General features: G+C 36.8%; 3 protein-coding genes and 1 long non-coding RNA gene across 5 annotated transcripts; 1 reads left to right on the plus strand and 3 right to left on the minus strand.

Annotated features, from left to right (window-relative positions):
- The first annotated feature begins 851 nt into the window (after nt 1-851).
- Nucleotides 852-2,453, plus strand: LOC149550171 (uncharacterized). The gene is made up of 4 exons (XR_016354176.1): nt 852-978; nt 1,056-1,241; nt 1,411-1,857; nt 1,971-2,453. It is a non-coding gene; the product is annotated as an uncharacterized LOC149550171 (long non-coding RNA).
- Nucleotides 2,454-5,191: 2,738 nt separating this feature from the next.
- Nucleotides 5,192-7,050, minus strand: LOC149550172 (uncharacterized). The gene is made up of 4 exons (XM_089794439.1): nt 6,721-7,050; nt 6,418-6,546; nt 5,977-6,257; nt 5,192-5,866 (listed from the first exon to the last, which is right to left on the minus strand). The coding sequence occupies exons 1-4, from the start codon at nt 6,725-6,727 to the stop codon at nt 5,192-5,194; spliced, it is 1,092 nt and encodes a 363-aa protein (XP_089650565.1). The 5' UTR covers nt 6,728-7,050.
- A 231-nt stretch (nt 7,051-7,281) lies between these two features.
- LOC149550173 (uncharacterized) lies at nt 7,282-8,632 on the minus strand. Its single transcript, XM_089793288.1, has 3 exons — nt 8,459-8,632; nt 8,275-8,355; nt 7,282-8,111 (listed from the first exon to the last, which is right to left on the minus strand). Exons 1-3 carry the CDS (start codon nt 8,627-8,629, stop codon nt 8,019-8,021), a joined length of 345 nt encoding a protein of 114 aa, XP_089649414.1. The 5' UTR covers nt 8,630-8,632; the 3' UTR covers nt 7,282-8,018.
- A 117-nt stretch (nt 8,633-8,749) lies between these two features.
- Nucleotides 8,750-10,343, minus strand: LOC149550174 (putative 26S proteasome regulatory subunit p28). Of its 2 annotated transcripts, none has more exons than XM_089795032.1 (2): nt 9,114-10,343; nt 8,750-8,870 (listed from the first exon to the last, which is right to left on the minus strand). In XM_089795032.1, exons 1-2 carry the CDS (start codon nt 9,927-9,929, stop codon nt 8,829-8,831), a joined length of 858 nt encoding a protein of 285 aa, XP_089651158.1. In that variant the 5' UTR covers nt 9,930-10,343; the 3' UTR covers nt 8,750-8,828. The 2 variants fall into 2 exon arrangements, with proteins under 2 accessions (XP_089651158.1, XP_089651159.1); XM_089795033.1 differs by lacking the exon at nt 8,750-8,870 and adding an exon at nt 8,975-9,034 and having other exon boundaries at nt 9,114-10,342.
- Between the last annotated feature and the right edge of the window lie 7,754 nt (nt 10,344-18,097).

The raw sequence follows: 18,097 nt of genomic DNA on the forward strand, positions 1-18,097 counted from the left end.
TTTTCCTTTTTTTCTAATTATTACGACAATATATCTTTTTAACTCTCCCTTCCTATATTTTACTGTTGGCAGGAACTTTGACGTGCGTCTCTTGTTGAAAATGGGCTAACCAATGAAGTTGGGTTGCCTAACAAAAGAAAATGTGTTAACCCCATCTTTCATCGATAAAGGGACAAGAAGTCCCTAAAAAGCATATTAACTGTTAGCAGAGCACACCATGACAGAGTATGATACAGACATCCATTTGCATTGTAATGAAAATGATTCGCTAAGATATATACGGAGATAGTTCCCCATGAAATGGAATGATCAAGTGCTAGATGATAGTCTTTGGACACGGCACGGGAACATTATTTTCAGATGTGGTCATTGCCGACGCCCCTATTGGGGTGCAACTTTCACTCGCAGTATACAGACACCCATGAAAGCATGGCAGGAAGAAACATTCACTGGAAAACCCTCTACAAATATTCAGGCACGGTATTGTCGATGTGCAAATCAAGATGTACGAGACAACCCCAAAATGATGCCGCGACAAGAGAAAACTGCGCAATCGACCTGCGACACAGTTTTTTTGGAAGAGATTTTGATTTCATGAAAAACGAGGGTAAAAGAATCGGTACATTTGAATAAATTTACCATAATCTTTAATATTGGTTTTGAATAAAGTTGGTTGATAAGTAAGCATGAACATGAGGCTCGAAGTAATCACTGACTGTGTGGCAACTGTTCGACGAAATACCTCAAATGTGTGGAGAGATCACAGGGTTTGCCAAATATTGGTTCTACTAAAGAGTGCGTATTTAGAGAATCACTTGGAAGATTTTGGCCAAAATCTTCCTTTGTAGATCTGGGGATTTTTGGCCAAAATACCTAGATCTTCCAAAATGCCAAAATACCCAGTGGCATGACGCAAACAATCTTCCTTTGTAGATCTGCAGATGGCAACCAATAATTTCGGGCTGAGGCTTGGAACAGGTATGGAAATCTAACAATTTACCTGCACAACATTAGGAATTTTATCTTGAAACTTTTATACTGATGACTTTGTTTAGACAGGTGGGGTTTGGGACTGTCTACAAAGGCTTACTCTCTGATGTAACCGTGATTTCTGTCAAGCAATTAGAGAGAGTGCTACCACATGGAGAGAGGGAATTCATGGCAGATGTAACAACAATTGATGCCATTCATCATATGAATCTAGTCCACCTTCTTGGCTTTTTCTCAAAGGGATTACACAGGTGTGTCCTATCGTCTGTTTCTCAAATTTGTAATCATCACTTCAGCAAACTAATATATCAATAGCTGTTCACAACAACTGTTAACATATGTTATATGCCATGCCAAGCCATGCTAAACAGGGGATCACTGAACTACTTCCTCATTTTGAATCTTAATTCATAATCTCAGGTTCGTTTATGAGTTTTTGCCCAATGGATGACTCGATAGGTGGCTGTTCCATTACAATGCCAATCATGAATCAAGGCTTCTTGACTAGGAAACTCGTTACAACATTGCTTTGTGTACGCCCCAGGGAATTGCATATTTCCATAAGCAATGTTGAAGTACATTTAAATTGTGACATAAAACCTGAGAACGTTGCCGAGTGAGGATTTATGCTCCAAAGTGTCTGATTTTGGGCTGGTAAAGATGATGGGAAGGGAGCATTCTCAAGTCATTACCATGGTGGGGCACAACAGGCTACCTAGCTCTAGATTGGGTTACCAATCGCCCTATCAGTGTCAAGGCTGATGTGTACAACTTTTGTATGGACATCCTGGAAGTCATAGGAGTAAGAAGAAACCTTGACATGTCACTTGCAGCTGAAACATTCTTCTTTCCAGGGTGGGCATCTAGGTATACTTACCTCTGTTATGCATGCTATTGTGCAGCGTCATTTCTCAAGAACATGATTGCAATTGAAGAAGATTTTCTTTCTCTAGAAACTCTAATTGATTATTTGCTTGTAGGAGACGATAAGGGAAAATATAGCAAGAGTAGACAAGAGGCTCTGTGGAGAGTTCAATTAGAGCCAATTGATAAGGGTTCTTCAAGTGGTGTTCTAGGGCATTCAAGGTGATGTTGTTAAGAGACCTTACATGGATCAGTGATCAAAATGCTATAGGGTACCATTGAAGTGAATGTTCCCCCAATGCCTCAATCAGAGCTTGAGATGATCGAGGAAAGCCTGCAAATTATCTATAAAAATATGAAAAGAGATGTTAACTTCAGTTACAGCTCTACCCCCACAAATGGCATTAGTTTACATAGCTCAAAAAGAGTGCAGTCTGATGTTTCTTTTGACTATTCCTCCATATCGTTCCCTCTATGAATAGTGGGGAGATTTAGAGTACAAGGAACAAGATGTATTGTCTCTGTGCTTTGAGGCAACGCAAGATGTATGTTTTTATCTCGGTTAGATGAGGGTAAAATGGAAATTTTGTGTACAATACTAGAATAACTAAAGTAAAATAATCAAAGATGAAAAATAATATATATATATATAATTTATATTTTACACTTAAGGTAACATACAATGTCCATAAAAAGACATTTAAGGAATCATTTCCTAATGAATAACCCAAGGTCATTTTTAAACATAAAAAATTAGAGGAGTGGCAACTCTAAAATAACATAAATATTTTAGAAATATATATGGTATGATAAAATTCTCAAAGGAAAGTATAACAGTTGACATGTGTTTCTATATAGATTTTAGATAAAATAATAGGACATCATCAAATTTTTCTCGACCATTACCAATTTAATTAGATAATATCCAACCATTACCCAAAAAATTTGATCCCAACATTTATATTTGTATAGTTGGCCTTTCATCTTTTGCTACATCTTCAATATGAAGAGGGAAAGAAATATTTCTAAGACGATGAAGGAGAAAAAGACGTGAATAATGGTAATAGACATCTACAATGGAAACAATTTCCATAAGAAATTAACAACAATTAGTTATAAATAAATAAATAAAAATGCAGTTTCAAAAATCCTTATCTGTTAATCTTCATTATTCGATCTGATATTTGCTCTATTTAACAAATCAATCCCATTGAAAATAACAAAAATGATTGATAGAAAGAAAGTTATCAATTTTTAAATAATAATATTTATTAATTATTTTTTCGTATGTACTGCTGCTCCAGATTAAATCACTCTGTGACAACTAATTCGAAGTAAAATATCATCTCACTGTTCTTTTAAAGAAGGGCGTGGGAGATGGCCAGCTATACAATAAAACCTAAACCTCTGGAAAGCCTGAATGCCATCCATTGACACATAATACTTCTCAAGTGTTGATTTCATTCTCCTCCAGTTTTCCAAATTGTACAGCTTATTCTTTTGGTTTTCTATTTTTTGCTATGTTATCCCAAGTTTTCAGGACGGGGACGGGGAAATGGGTTCCAGGATTTTTTTTTGTGACATGAAAAGGGGACGGCAGGAGACGGCTATATATATATATATATATATATACACATATACATATCTAAATTTTCAAAAATATTCATCAATTCTACATTCATAACAAAAATGAAAATGAAAATTAGACTTCTCTCTCATGAGTCATGACATACATTAAAAAAATTGTATTAAAATATCAAAAACTTTAACACAATAAATATTAAATATTAATTTTAGAATACTTTAACATTAACATATATGATATTATCTTAAAATAAATAAATATGGATAAAGCCAAACTCAGAATGAAAGTTTCATTATGAAACCCATCCTTTTGCAGTACTGTACATCAGGCCATTAAGAGCATGAATGAAGAACAACAAGACCATACTAAGACTCAAGTATGCTTATCCAGGAGTTTTGAAATAGTAAATTCTGCTAAAAACTGAACTATTACAATATAAGAACATCGTGACAAATATCCTGAGCACCAAATTTCTGACACAATTATGCTGAGATATTCCCTGCTGGGCAGAGATGTTTGGCATATCTTTCTCAACATCAAATTGTATATCTTATCCCAAAAATGTTTAATCATGAAGTTAATTAGACAATGTCTCTTAAGCTGATAGATGTTCTTGAGCTAAAATTTAATCATAATTTCATAAATTTATAACACTTTTAAAGTTTTTTTTAATAGACAATTTTAACAGTAAATATAGGATGTTGTGTCCATCTGGATTTGATCAATCAACTAATTGATCAATGATCTCTTTGTATTGAAGAACAACGATTTGAATCCTATCTGGAATGAACATTTTGAGTTCGAGGTTGAAGATGTTGTCACACAGCATTTAACTGTAAAGATTTATGATGAGGAAGGGGTCCTTCAGGATGCAGAAATAATAGGGTGTGCTGAAGTGCGGTTGAAGGAGCTAGAACCAGGAAAACTGAAAAACAAATGGTTTTAAACAACTCCAAAGAAATCATTGCAAGCCTGTATAGATGACTCGCAAGGCCCTAGTTTATGCAACGCAGGTCTTGAATAATGCTTGCGGCTTGCCGGACAAGGGGGAATTTTCACAAGTCTACCCAGTAGATTGCTTCCCCAAAAAAATAAAAAAATAGCAACCAGCGATTTTTATCATTATCTTGACATTATGTGAGCTTCCCACAATAAAATCGCTTTAGATTAATGGTGATTCAGGCCCTAAAAAAAACGCTGGGTGTTGCCTAGCCTTAGATGGCAAAAATAGGCATGATTTGCCAAATAAATCACCAAGCCCGACCCCAGCAATGTGCAGATTAATTTCGCCCTAGATAGAGATGACAAAATGAAAACACCAATCTTCTGTAGCGTCTGATAAAGTCAACAACCAAGAGGATAATATACCTGCAAAACTCGGCTCTTGAGTCTTCAACAAACTCGCAAACTGCAGACCAGGGGAATTGCGTCGGATCTTCAACCCTTCAGCTGTCGGGAATGGGAAATGAAAATATTTCGTTTCCTTGTAAAGTTTTAAAGTTTTAAACAATAAACATTAACAAACATAAATCTATATAAAAAAATTAGAAGTCATTTTTTAATATATTTGAAGTTCAGGAGGCGGCTTATTTAATTTTATTATTATTGTGGTAAAAATTAAAAATCGGAAACTTTTTTGGAAGTCCCGGAATCGTCTAGGAAACAAAATTAAGTCCCCGGGACAGTCAACAAGTTTCGGAAACTCGTTGACCGTTTCCGGTGTTTCAGGGGACGCGTTTTCGATTTTCTTCTCTAGGTGGGGACGGCTTGGAAACGTTTCCTACCGTCCCCCATCCCCAAAACCGTTCCCGTTTCCGAAACCTGGATCTTAGAGGTGGAAATGCATTTCCGGGTAACATAGATTTTTTGTTCCTTCTTGCCATTCTGCTTTTTGACCATCTGCTCTTTCAACTCTTTGATTTCTTCTTTCAACTCATTGGACACCTGCTTTATCAATTTTTTCATTTCTTCCTTCAACTCATCAGAGGCTGGCTCTTTTATTTTCTTCATTTCTTTCTTCAACTCAGCAAATGATTTATCTAGTGCGTCAAGTTTGTCTATTTCTTTCACCAATTTCTGTGAAGTATCCTTCTCCATGGTTTCAGCATCATCTGTACTTTGAGCAATAGATCTTTGTCCATCTGTGATTTCCAGTACCTTGCCTTTACCTTTTTCATTCAATTTTTCTAGTTGCGTGTTGCTACTTTTGGCTTCTCCATTGTCCTTTATTTCTGAAACTCTTCCTCCCGCCTCTCCAAATATCCCTGCTCTTTTGGGTCCATCTTCTTCCTTACTGGTCGCTGTCATCTTCTGGTTATCTCTCTCATGTTGTTCTATAAAATGGTCTACAATCATCAGCAGTGAAGGCTCAGTCGATTCAGAGGTTTCTGGATCATTACTCTCTTTCCGCTTAATTTCTTTCCATTTCTGCAAAACATGGTAATAGATTGTTTTGTTAAAATCCATATTGTGTATAAACTATAAAACAGTCTCAGTTTCATAGAAAAGTAATTAATAAAAATTGCATTGTAGTATACCTCAATGACAAGATTCATGTTTTCCTGCCATTCCCAACAAACAAAAATCCAGGTGATCAACTGCACTTGCCATCCTGCTAAATTCTTGGCTTCTTTGCTCACAGAGAATATGTACCAGACCAATCTGTGGTAATTGAGAAAGCGTTTCCACTCCCGAGGAAGTTTCCTGCTCTCTGTAGCCAAGCCCTGAAAAAACAAAAAGGCGGTCTCTTCTCCTTTGCTATACCTTACGAATAGCATTTCCCTTATAAGAATTGATGGACTGGAAATTTGACGAATACCTAAAACCCCAACAAATATGAATTAGTACATGAAAAAAGCAAACACAAAAATACCTCACTTGCAGCTATGATGTTACCCACTAGTAAAAGACAGCCTTAACTCCTGTTCTATGAAATGAAATTTGTGTAAAGAGATTGTGTAATCCGCAAGACTGACTACCCATTTCTGGTTTTTCCTTCCGTAGAGATTGGAGGGCATGTACAATATTTCTGACAGGCGATTTTAACAACTTTAGACATTTCTTTTTCCATGCAGACTGCACATTCATTTCACTGCCACCATTGCTTTCTGTAGACTCAAGCAGCGAACAAAAACTTCATACTGATAATAAGCAGAAGAGTTCAAATTCATATTCAAGTGCTTTTTCTTACATTTTATTCAACAAAATGAACTCGTCTTTAAAAATGTGAAGGTAATTAATAATAAGCAATAAACCTATGACAGATCTATTTGCATCCTTACCTGGCATACGTATACGGAAATGAGCTGGAGTATTTTGTTCTTCACCTTGTCCTTCCACATCACTACTGCTTTAGCCCACATCATCTGGGATGAGATTTGCGGATGACATTTTGTACTATTAGTAATATAGATGAAAAGCACACTCCATCGTTAGCTTGCAAAATTTAATGATATATCCTTACTCTTTGTAAAAGCTTTATTTTCCGTTTAGAATACACTCAACTGTCCTTTCGAAAACTTGCCTGATTCTTCATCGGCAGTCGATTCTACACGGCTAGATTCAGCAGGGGCTTCCTCTCTTTGTTCATCATATACACCCAATTGTGCTTTCAGAAACCTGGTTGAATCTTCATCGCTAGGGTCAGGGAGGTCCAGTGGCAGTTGTATGATTTTTTGTAAATACATGTCTGCTAATTCTTGACTAGTTTTCAGAGATCTGTTAGCCTTTCCATCTCCATATTTTTTTTTTATTGCCCTTTGTATTAATCTTTTGTCCATTCCCATCACCATGTTGATTTTACACTCTGCCAACAGAATATTAATTGCTGATAAAACCTGTTACAAATATAAAATGTGTTAAAAATAACTGCAACAAAGAGAATAAATTACAGTAAAATGGTCCAGGTAAGGGCAGAGGATTGCCAAGTGGACAAAACTACAGTTAATATACCTGCAAGATCACAGATTCTTGGCATCTATCCAAATCGTCCACAAAAACGATTATTCGAAGACTGTTCCCTGATGCAGGGGTTACAGTGGGAGCTTCTATGGTGGAAGAATAATGATGTTACCCACAACCAGGGATCAGTGCTTAGGTGCCATAGCACTGTGGAGGTGGTGAAGATCCAGCCAAAGACAATGACCAAGCAGTAGGCTCTTTTACCGATTTCTTCCTTAAAAAATGTAATATCTGAGGTTACTCTTTCTTGATAACCTAATATATCGGAATGGTCTGGAAACAAAATATACTGCATCAGTTGAGTACTAACTGGTTTTTAATATGCCCATGACAGACTTTGTTAAAGTCCAGTACCACACAATTATGACCATGGCTGCTGGTGTCCATGCATATTTTGTCTTTACCCACTTCTTCAACTTGTCATTGTCGAGACCACCCATATAATCCAAGTCAACGAGCTTACTAAAACCAGTGCAAGAAGAAAGGGAAAGAATATTTCAATCCATAGTGTGTGTTTCTTTTTTCTCCATGTGTTTCGGCAACAGGTGCTCAGCCATTGAGCTTGGGTAATAAGTCCTTCCAACTCTTTTGTTATCTCAATTGCCATACCTGCTAGGGCTTATGTATCATTTCTATGTTTCCATGCATTGCATTGAACAGTTAAAATTGCAGGTACATTTTCGTCTGCCGACGGATCTATTTTGGGCTCGAACTGAGAATGACAATCAGGATGGAAGAAAATCTAAGATTTCAGATACTTAATCTGTTATAAAACAAATTAGAAATAATAATGAAGAATTTGGATTGATGTTTGAACAATATTCCTTAATTTTTTAAGAAATTAAAATAGTTAAGTAATCAGTTTTATCGCTTACCATGTCACTGCTGTCCATAGCAGCAAGTGATTTAAATACCTTCCGATACTTAGCATCATAATTGTTTAGGAATCTCTCCAACTATTACACCAAACATTTCCTTGGATATTTTAGATAAGGATCTAAGAAATATAACTTGAAATGATTTATAAAAGAAAAGCGGTATATTGAGTAAGAAATTTACCTTCTCCTGAATTATTTTCCCGTTCAAGTTTCTATTAATGCTTTCTCCATACATTAGCTGTTTGTAAATGTTTTCACATTTACTTTTTCCTTTCCTAGATAGCTTATAAGATTTAATATCAGGCAATTCTAAAGCTGAACATGGTAATTTTGAGGACTCCAATAATGCCATTTGAGTAGCCATTGTTAATACAATCTGCTGTCTGAACCATACAGGAATCACATCAAATTTACAGAAAATGTCTTGCTCTAGATAAAAGTGTTATAGCTTCAAAACATAAATAGAAGATACCTGGAACATGAGGGTCGATTTCCCTATATACCCCAAGCACCAGTGATACCAACAGCTATGGGAGGCTTTATGTACGTGTTCAAAAACAAGGCAGTAATGCCCTGTGCATAGTCCACTCTCCCTGTTCATTGCATGGAGGATTATAAAAAATTGTATAAATCAACTGAACTTATGAAAATAGCTTTTCAAACGAAGTTATTTAAAACCCAAAAAAATTATCAAGAGTGTCTAATATAGCTGGCCTGTCATTTCCCTGTTCTTTGACCGTCTCAATTAGTTTTGAAACTGCAAACAAAGCATACACCTTATCAATAAATCACAGTTAGGATGTTAATGTGACTATGGAGTCTGATAGAAAAATTACCCTCGTTACATTATCTTTTTTGTCTGGATCTAATCCCTCTTTCCAATCAGCATCGAGAATTTCTCCCATCTGATAAACTCTGGTGATAAGCTCTTTCGTCATTTCAAAAACTCCTTTAGAAGCCGCCATTCTCAACAAATTGTTTTCTTTCGCCTCTTTCCTTTCATGTGGAAGAAATTTGCGAAGTGGATTATTCTTGCTTAGATTTTTTTCAGCAGTGCCTAAACCTGCTGCGGAGGCCCACAAGAGAAGTGATTTCTCCTCTTTAGATTGACATCGCCTGAAGAGGGCATTGACCAATTCCACTTTGTCACCAGTTTCTGCTTGCACTGCATAATGAAGAGCAGTTCGGCCATCGCAGTCTCGTTCTTTGAGAGGGTGGGCCCCATGCTTCAACAGAGCTGTCACTACATCCATTTCTCCACTTTTTGCTGCCTTGTGGAGAGCTATTTGTCCCAGGAAATCCCCTCTGCTCAAATAATTTGATCTAAATCTGTGGCTGGAAAGAAGGTCTTTCACAATATTGACGTTTCCTTGTGAAGCAGCAACATGCAATGGGCTCAGACCGCTGCGGTCTATCAAATCCTCCATATGCATATATTTCTTATCCCATGCATTCAGCAGCCATTGCGTAGTTAGATCCGCACCCTTGCATTTTCCTTTAGCTAAATCATATAAAAGAAATCGGCGGTCTCTATCTTTCATATATAGTAGTTTTGGATTTATGTCCAGAAGAATTTTGCAGACTTCCTTGTGTCCCTTCAAAGCTGTCTCATGGAGGACAGCCCTCCCTAGTCTGTCTCGTTTAGACACCATGTTTACGATTTGTTCCGAAGTTTCTCACCTTATTCTGAATAAAATAATATCAATAATCTCCTTTGCAGTTTTCGCATCATCTTGCATAGCGGCCACATGCAGAGCCGATCTTCCATCTTCATCACAGTCACCAGGTGGCAGCTTTATACCTTTTTCATACAACTTCTCAACTATATCTACAGAACCAAATAGTAAAGAGTAGCGGAGGAGCTTTTCCTGATCCATTTTACTAAGATAAGGTTCTGTCTCTCTCCACTCTATTAACAACTTGGCTGTTAAAACATAATACTTCTTGGCAACAACTATATCTAAAGGTGTGTTTCCTCTTTTGTCTTTTAATCCAACTGACTTTCCAACATGCAGACATTTCATAATGGCATTTATAACTTCATCAGTCCCTTCTTCAAGCGCATAATGCAGAGGCGTCATGCCCTTATTGTCTTGAACATTCACTGAAGCATTAGATTTAACGAGCAGTTCACACAGACTTACATTTCCCCGCTCAGAAGCGATGTGAAGAGCAGTCATACCCTCATTGTCTTGAACATCTACTAAAGCATTGAATTCAACAAGCAGTCGGCAGAGACTAATGTTTCCTTCTTGAGAAATGATGCGCAGAGGAGTCATACCCTTACTGTCTTGAGTATTAACTGATGCATTGAATTCAATGAGCAGTTGAGAAAGACTTGCATTTCTCCGCTCAGATGAGGGGTCATCCCATTCTCATTAACTGCATTTGACAAAGCGAGTTCGACTCTCTTCTCCACACCTGCCTAGTAAAAGTTTTACAACCTCTCTACTCTCTAGAAATTCTGTAACGATGTGTAAGGTAGTTTTTTTCCGAAAGCCACCAATTGCATAGCACCCTGCGGGCTGAGCACCACATTTCAATAGCATGTCTACAACAGCAGCAGTAAAGTTCTCTCTTCCAATATGATCACGTTTACCTTTTACTACGTTGAATAAAAGCTTGTTGAGGACACCGTAGTTACCCGTCTCATCGGAGCATCTCCACATTATGTTATGTTTCGGCATCTCACTAAACCAGTCTGGCTCCCCACCTGCTTTCTCCTCAACATCAGACAGAAACTCTCTAGTACAATTGTTCCGGCAATGATATCGGATCAATATTCCGATTGATATAAAAGAATGAAAGTGGCGATCATCAAATTCTTCTCCCCATTGCTTTTTATCGTCATCAACAATATATTCTCAAGACTGTCGTTAGCACTTAATTCAACAACATAGCCCGCAAATGTTTTGCAGACAAATTAAAGCTCCAGAAGACCTCTGCAATATCTCGTCTGTAAGGAATGTGGAAGAAAATATCTGTTACCTCCATATTCATAGAAACCCCGCATCCCATAGCCAGTGAGGAGTTGTTCTTCTCTTACAATTTTCATCAGGCCCATGAGTACCTCTTCTACTGAATCTGTCCCTGAGTACTTTACCATTCTCCCCTTCTCACGTGCAGCAACTTCCTCATCTGCAAGTTTTCTGGCTAACCTGCCAATCCTTTCGTTCATATTTTTAAATTCCGCTGTGTTGTCAAATGGTATATTTCCTCCTCTCACATCGCTGAGTTTCATCATGGTAGGCGAATTTGACCAAGAGTTGAGCAACCAGTAAACGACTTCATAGTTCCAGTCATCCACGCACAAAAATAATGCCACTTCTTTTCTCAACTTGCTTATGGAGTAGGGGAGAAGATCCAGTAGTTGAACGGGTTCCAATTGTTGTGATAGTAATTGTTGACTTAATGTACAATTTTTTTGAAAAAATTGTATCAATACTTGTGACTTTAAAGTTGTTAGTACAATGATGATTACCCAAAATTGAATGAAAATGTACTATTTGTTTTAAAAAGTAACCAATGATGTGATGCCACATCAGCTGTTCAACTATGGGTACCCTTTATGCGCTATTATTGGTCTCACTTTTTTTTTGGCCTTTTTTGGACAACTTGGCAAAAAGCATGCTGATTTGGCATCATAACACGTGATGTGGACTTGAAACCTTAGTTATAAGTAGGCGACTCACCAAGTAAGCTACAGTACAAAATTGGGAGTGATTTGAAATTTTTATGTAGGATTTTGATAAGCGTGAAGTTAGGGTGTTCAACTACTGGGTCCTCTCCCCTAGCTAGAAACACAATTGACTACTTATAACTGTTAGGTCAATTGTAAACTCTGTCTGGGTTGGAGATCTTAATAAGGCTTTTTAAAGTATTTTAACGCAACTGAAATGAACTATAAAATTATGTTTTTCTGCTTGCTGTTGTTAATCATCTTGACTTAATTCTATGCCGCATTGTAATTTGATAAGTGAGGGCCAATCTTTTAAACGTCCAATGTATTTAACAATATTAAATTTATTAGGGTGTATAATTATTTTAATTTATATTTAAATTATGAGAAACTTGTTTCTAGAAAATAACATAATAATGGAAAAACTGATTTAAAATATTCTAGAAAATAATATTTTTATATAAAATATAATTTAATGTCATCAAGTTTTTTACTATTTTAGAATTTATTAATTTAGTTATGTGTTTTAACTTTAGTAGTAGATTCTATGGTCTGGAATGAAGGATAAGAACATAATAAGTTTAGTCAGTTGGGAGAAAGTCTACCAACCTAGCAGGGGGCACTGAACATTAGAAGAATTGGGCATTTGAATAAGACCCTCCTGGTTAAGATTGGATGGAAATTGATGAGCTCCTTGAGTAGTTGGTGTAGTATTGTCAAGGCTAAGTATCTAAGGGGTGACTCGTTGTATCAAATCTTTGGACCATGGTGCTCCCATCAAGATAAAAAAATTGGAACAATATTGTGCAAACCCACAGAATTCTAAAGAAGGGTACTCATCAGGTGTTGGGAAATGGGAACAACGTTGACTTCTTGGAGGATTATTGGCTACAAGATGGCCCACTAATGAATACCAAGTTCCAACCTCTAAGAGATTCATGTACCGGGCATTATGGTACCTTGGTTCGCAAGTACATTAGCCTTGAGAGCAAATGGAAAAGACTTTACACTCAACACAATCCTGGAACAAGGCTACTTATGGAGCTTCAGGAGATGTTGCAGAATTGTTGTAGTCCCTCTATCCCATTAGACGACTCTTTGATATGGAAACTTACCCCCTCTAGGGACTTCACCTTGAAATCTGCTTATGCTTGAACACTGTCTTGAGGGTGGTGAAGCCCTGAGGGAATGGAAATATGTTTGACACCCTTGGATCCTGCCAAGGATAAATTTCTTTCTGTGGACAACTCTACATGGGGCAATCCTCACCTTTGATAATCTGCAAAGGAGAGGATTCCAGCTGAGTAATTGTTGTGTGTTATGTATAACATGGTGGAATCCATTCAACACCTCCTCATACATTGTCCCTTTACTATGGAGGTTTGGAGGGAGATCTTCTCTATGTGGGAGATTTGGTGGTGCTTCAATGAAAACCTCCATCAGTTTGTTAATTGGGATCGTCCATCTAATCACCCATACCTCAAAACCTTATGGAGATTCATGCCCACTTATGTCTCATGGAAAATTTGGAAGGAACGAAACAACCGCATATTTTAGGACAAGGTTGCTCCTAGCGCGGTGGTGGGTCAACAAGTGACCAGGTTTTTGAAGGGATGTAGTGGGATCTGGCATTGGAACCCACTCCTCCCCCGAGGGACCAAGATATGAGATGGAATAATTCTTGGGACTTAAGTCTAAAGGTAGCAAGATTTGAAAACTCTAAAGCTGTGGTCAGATGTAAAACAGTTTGGCACCCCCCCAAAATGGCAAGGTGGTGGTTGCCTATGCTAGGAACTGTGGAGGGGGATCAAACAATGAAGCAAAAGATTTGGCCCTTCTATGGGGAATGAGGATAGCGAGAGCTAGAAGAATTAATAGACTAGCTATTGAGGGAGATTTGATGTTGATTATCAATGTTGTGAAGAGTGAAGGTAGGTGTAGCTAGAAGATAAAAATTACAATAGAGGAAATCCACAACCTGTTGAATGGGTTGCTTAAAGTCCTTGTGGACCACATCTATCATGAAGGCAATAGAGTTGCAGATGATCTAGCCAAAGTTGGTCATAACGTGGAAGGAATAAAGGAATGGGATGACATCAGCCAAACCCCACCATCCACACAAATGATGGTGGAAAGTGAACATGCTCTTTGTAGTGCAATTTAATGAAGTATAATAGATGGTGTATTGGTGTGGATCTAGGTGGGTTGGAGAACCCAAGAATTAAAAACCATAAATTCGAGAATATTTGGAAAGATTGTGTTTATTTACATTTGGGGTTCTCTCATTGTGAGCATTAATTACTATGGTGAGAGGATGAACCACATGGATTTAGTCAGAATGTTAAAACCGCCAAAGACAAGAGTTGTGAATAATAATAATGACAATTCCCTTACACCTCACTCAATGCACAGTTGGCAATTATTAACTCCGATGGGAAAGGTACCATTCACATGTGCTCAAGCAAGAGGGGGATTGTAAAATGTGAAGCCTTGTGATTTTATGATGAGAATCGATTGCTTTCTCAAGTTCATTGCTAGCATTATATCTTTAAACTGCCTCGACTTTCGAGTTTTGTCCTACAACAAGGGGATGTCGATGCAAAGTGAGGATTTGGTGATTGAACTCGATGAAGAAATGGGTGCCAGCGACCACATTGAAATAAATAAGATTAAGGATTGTATCAAGGATAGTGAGGCAACATGGGTTTATCTACGGTAAGGTCATTCTTTGTTGTTCATGGAAGGCATTGAAGGGTATGATGAGCATGTGTCCCTGCAATTTGTCAACACCTGGAGTAATAGGAAAGTGAGCATTAATGGGGTAGTGTTTGAAATGATAGAGAAGGTCGTCAAGGTAGTTGGTGGGTTATCTCTCGAGGGCAAGAATTGCCGTAAGTAGGCCAGGGTTTCAGATGAAATGAGCTTAAGGAAATTCTTTTGTTCTAAGGAGGATCTTGTTCGCATGTGGTGTGCTTTTTCAAGAGAGGACCTACCCAAACCTTGGAACATTGTGTGCTACGCCATTATGTGCTACATAACTCTCAAAGATCAGTTCTAGGTGTTGTATTATTACCACTTTCCTATTTTAAACCATTTCAAGAACCAGGACCCGATTTCCTTCCCACACCTTATATTGCATTTGATGGAGGATAGTGTGTTTAATGTTAGGCAAAAGAGGGAGGAAGGAAGACCCTTTTATATTCTACACTAGGCCTTCATGTTTAAACTTTACAAGTTCCAATTAGCCCTCAACCTACCTCTTCTTGTTAACCCTCTTGCCACTGTTATTCCCCCAAGTCTCCATGGACCCTAGCCCTAGTTTTTCCTTAAAGAAGGTGGACAAAAAGCCCCCGAGTAATAGGAAAAACATTAGCATTATTGACTGTGATACAGATACTAGTCAAAGTAATAAAGCTACAAGGAGGTCTAGCAAGAAGCTTAAAATGGAAAAGTTTAAGACACCCCCTAAATAGGAGGTGAGTTCTGGGTCCATGGAGAGTAAAAGGAGATCCACCAAAAAAAAGAGGAAGGTTATGCACCCTAACTCAGGGGGTAAGGATGTTCCAAACCCTTCCCACATTTCAGACACCCTGGAAGCCAACCTATCCCTAGATAAAAGCTTGGGGGAAGATATCACCTGCCCAAAGAAGGTGATGTTAAGGGTGGGGGGAAGAAGGGATGTCGTAGCCATGGGAAGGATAAGTGTAAAACCCAATTGGAGAGGCTGGAGAATTCGATGCATGACCTAGCTGATAATTAGGAAGCCTTGTGCCAAAAGGTTGAAATCCTTGTGGAGTTCTCTACTAATGTCATGCACTCAACAACCCCCACTCTATATTTTCTATAGGTGAACAAGGATGAGAAGGATGGGGAAAAGAGAGTGAGATCACTCGCTCCCTCTACAGCTTCTTGGCAGATGAGTGGCTCAAGACTTTGCTGGAGAAACTCGTCAAGGAGGAGGTGGAGAAATCGACCATGGAGGATCCTGATGAAAAAGGAGGAAGAGGACCTAGAGGAGGAGGGGAGCTATCCCTCGTGCTTGCTTTTATTTTATTATTTTTAATGTTATGGTTAACTATGAACTCTATGCCCTCAGTGGCACTTTTAGTTAATGTGGATATTAATCATTTTATAATAAGGAACGCCTACAATCTTTGTTGCTGGATTATGTTTTGGCATAGTATGTATGTTAGGGGTAGCATAGTGGATATTGATATTTTGAAGTATAATGCTATGATGTTAAACATTATGATGTTTTTGATGTCTAGAAAATGGATTGGTTAGATAGTAAGGGGTAACTACTTGCTAGTCTCTAGCCCTTTGTACCATAAGGTTAGCCCCCCTTTTTGGCTGCTATCTAAATACATCAAAAACTTTAGTAGTAGATTTAAAATGTTTATTTTGTTTGCAATCTTCAAAGTTAATCATTTATCATTACATTTTTTATTTTTTATTCTTCACCTTTCTAATTTCTTTTATTCATATCATTATAAAGCCATTCAACAAATAATTACCGAGCATAATAACTTTAATTAAATTAAAAATATAAAGTTCAATTTAATTTATCGCTACCCTTTTTCATTTCATTCAAAGGTTTTTACATGAAATAACATGGAGTCTTTTATTATATGTAATATTGACTGAAAACTATTATCATATGATGAAGATATATCAAGTCATGCTAAGAAAATAATTCAAGTATGTGAAAGATAATTTTCAAAATAAAATATAATCAAAGATTTTGTAAACTTACATCCATCTTTAAATATATTATGTTGATTATAAATCTTTTCATGGCATTCTTATCTTATATCAATTGCCAATCCAAAAAAGTCAATTTAATAGGCATTGGTAAATATTTTGGAGAACCTTCTAATATTTCACCTATTTTAAAATTATGGTTTTGAATGTGTTATATATAAAAACTTATCTTTGATCTACAAGGAGAAGTCTAGTTATGACTCATAATCATGCATGAAGAATTCAAATAAACTAATATCAAAAGAAAAAAGTTTAATAAATTAAACAACCATTCATATACTCAAGTTGGTCACAACACAAATTATTCCCAATGACCATCTCAATGAGGTCCCTAAAACTCTCATATTCATTGTGACAACACAACACCTAATTATGGTTCATAGTTTTAACAAGGTTTTAATTGAAGGAAATTCACAATTTATTATAAACATTATGACTATTAAATCAATGGCTTCCCCTACATGGAAAATAAAGAATTATATGGAGGATAGAAAGTACACGAAGTTATTACTTAATCAAGAGGTAGTACACACCTTTTCTAAAGGAAATATTTAGTTATCAATACACTTGCTAATGAAAGAGTAAAATTCTGAAAATATTGAAACATTGAGACAAAGATCCTTTGTCACATCAAAAACATTTTAGAGAATGATCATATGAGGGGTTATTTAACCATGCAAAGTAAATTTAAGCTTAAATTAATAATATATGATGATTGTGTGATGTATCATTATTATTTTGAAGATTAGGTTTACAAGAAGGGACTATATGGATGGAAAGGCTATGATTTTTCTAATATTAATGTGGTGAGATGGAAAATGATGGGTCATTTAATAATCAAATCTCTCTTCAAGAGATTTCAATAGTTAATTTTGAATAAAATTTAAAAATATGTTTAGATAATATGGCTATGACAAACTCTATTACACCCTAAAATTTACCAATTAAATAAGATCAAAATCATCCACAATAATCTAGCTCGAAAGGAAAAGTAAAAATATTTATAAGGATGACAATATGACATTTTCTTAGACAAGTTCCTAATGGAAAGCCTTTTTATGCTCTTCTAAGAAACAAAAGCCCAATATTGGTACTAATACTCCTCTTGGTTATTGATATAGGGCCTAAATCTATGTACCCTAGACAAAAGGGGGGGGGGGGGGGAATCTATCACTAGCCCCAATAATGCTTACACTATGGGTAAAGGTAAAGAAGTAAGAAAGTCCCCAAAGAATAGAAATGTGATTTCCCTCTCCCTTATTATTGACATCTCTGACAATGAGTTAGCTAAGAATGCTAGAACTAGCTTTGCTAAAGAATGAAGGTCTATTAAGCTTTCTAAATTCACTACTGTGGCTAAGATTGTGTTGGCCATTGAGA

The sequence above is a fragment of the Cupressus sempervirens genome, chromosome 7, assembly GCF_028749045.1.
Source record: "Cupressus sempervirens isolate cs-2001-9-10 chromosome 7, ASM2874904v1, whole genome shotgun sequence".
Classification (NCBI taxonomy): Eukaryota; Viridiplantae; Streptophyta; class Pinopsida; order Cupressales; family Cupressaceae; genus Cupressus; species Cupressus sempervirens.

Coding starts and splice junctions, on each gene's coding strand:
- LOC149550172 (XM_089794439.1), bottom strand. Junction 6,258..6,417: donor GAAGGAAAAACCAGAAATGG/GTAGTCAGTCTT, acceptor TTGGGGTTTTAG/GTATTCGTCAAATTTCCAGT. Junction 5,867..5,976: donor ACATGAATCTTGTCATTGAG/GTATACTACAAT, acceptor CATGTTTTGCAG/AAATGGAAAGAAATTAAGCG.
- LOC149550173 (XM_089793288.1), bottom strand. CDS start 8,629: ATGGCATTATTGGAGTCCTCAAAATTACCATGTTCAGCTTTAGAATTG. Junction 8,356..8,458: donor GGAAAATAATTCAGGAGAAG/GTAAATTTCTTA, acceptor TTGGTGTAATAG/TTGGAGAGATTCCTAAACAA. Junction 8,112..8,274: donor CTATGGACAGCAGTGACATG/GTAAGCGATAAA, acceptor TGTCATTCTCAG/TTCGAGCCCAAAATAGATCC.
- LOC149550174 (XM_089795032.1), bottom strand. CDS start 9,929: ATGGTGTCTAAACGAGACAGACTAGGGAGGGCTGTCCTCCATGAGACA. Junction 8,871..9,113: donor AAAAAGATAATGTAACGAGG/GTAATTTTTCTA, acceptor TGCAATGAACAG/GGAGAGTGGACTATGCACAG.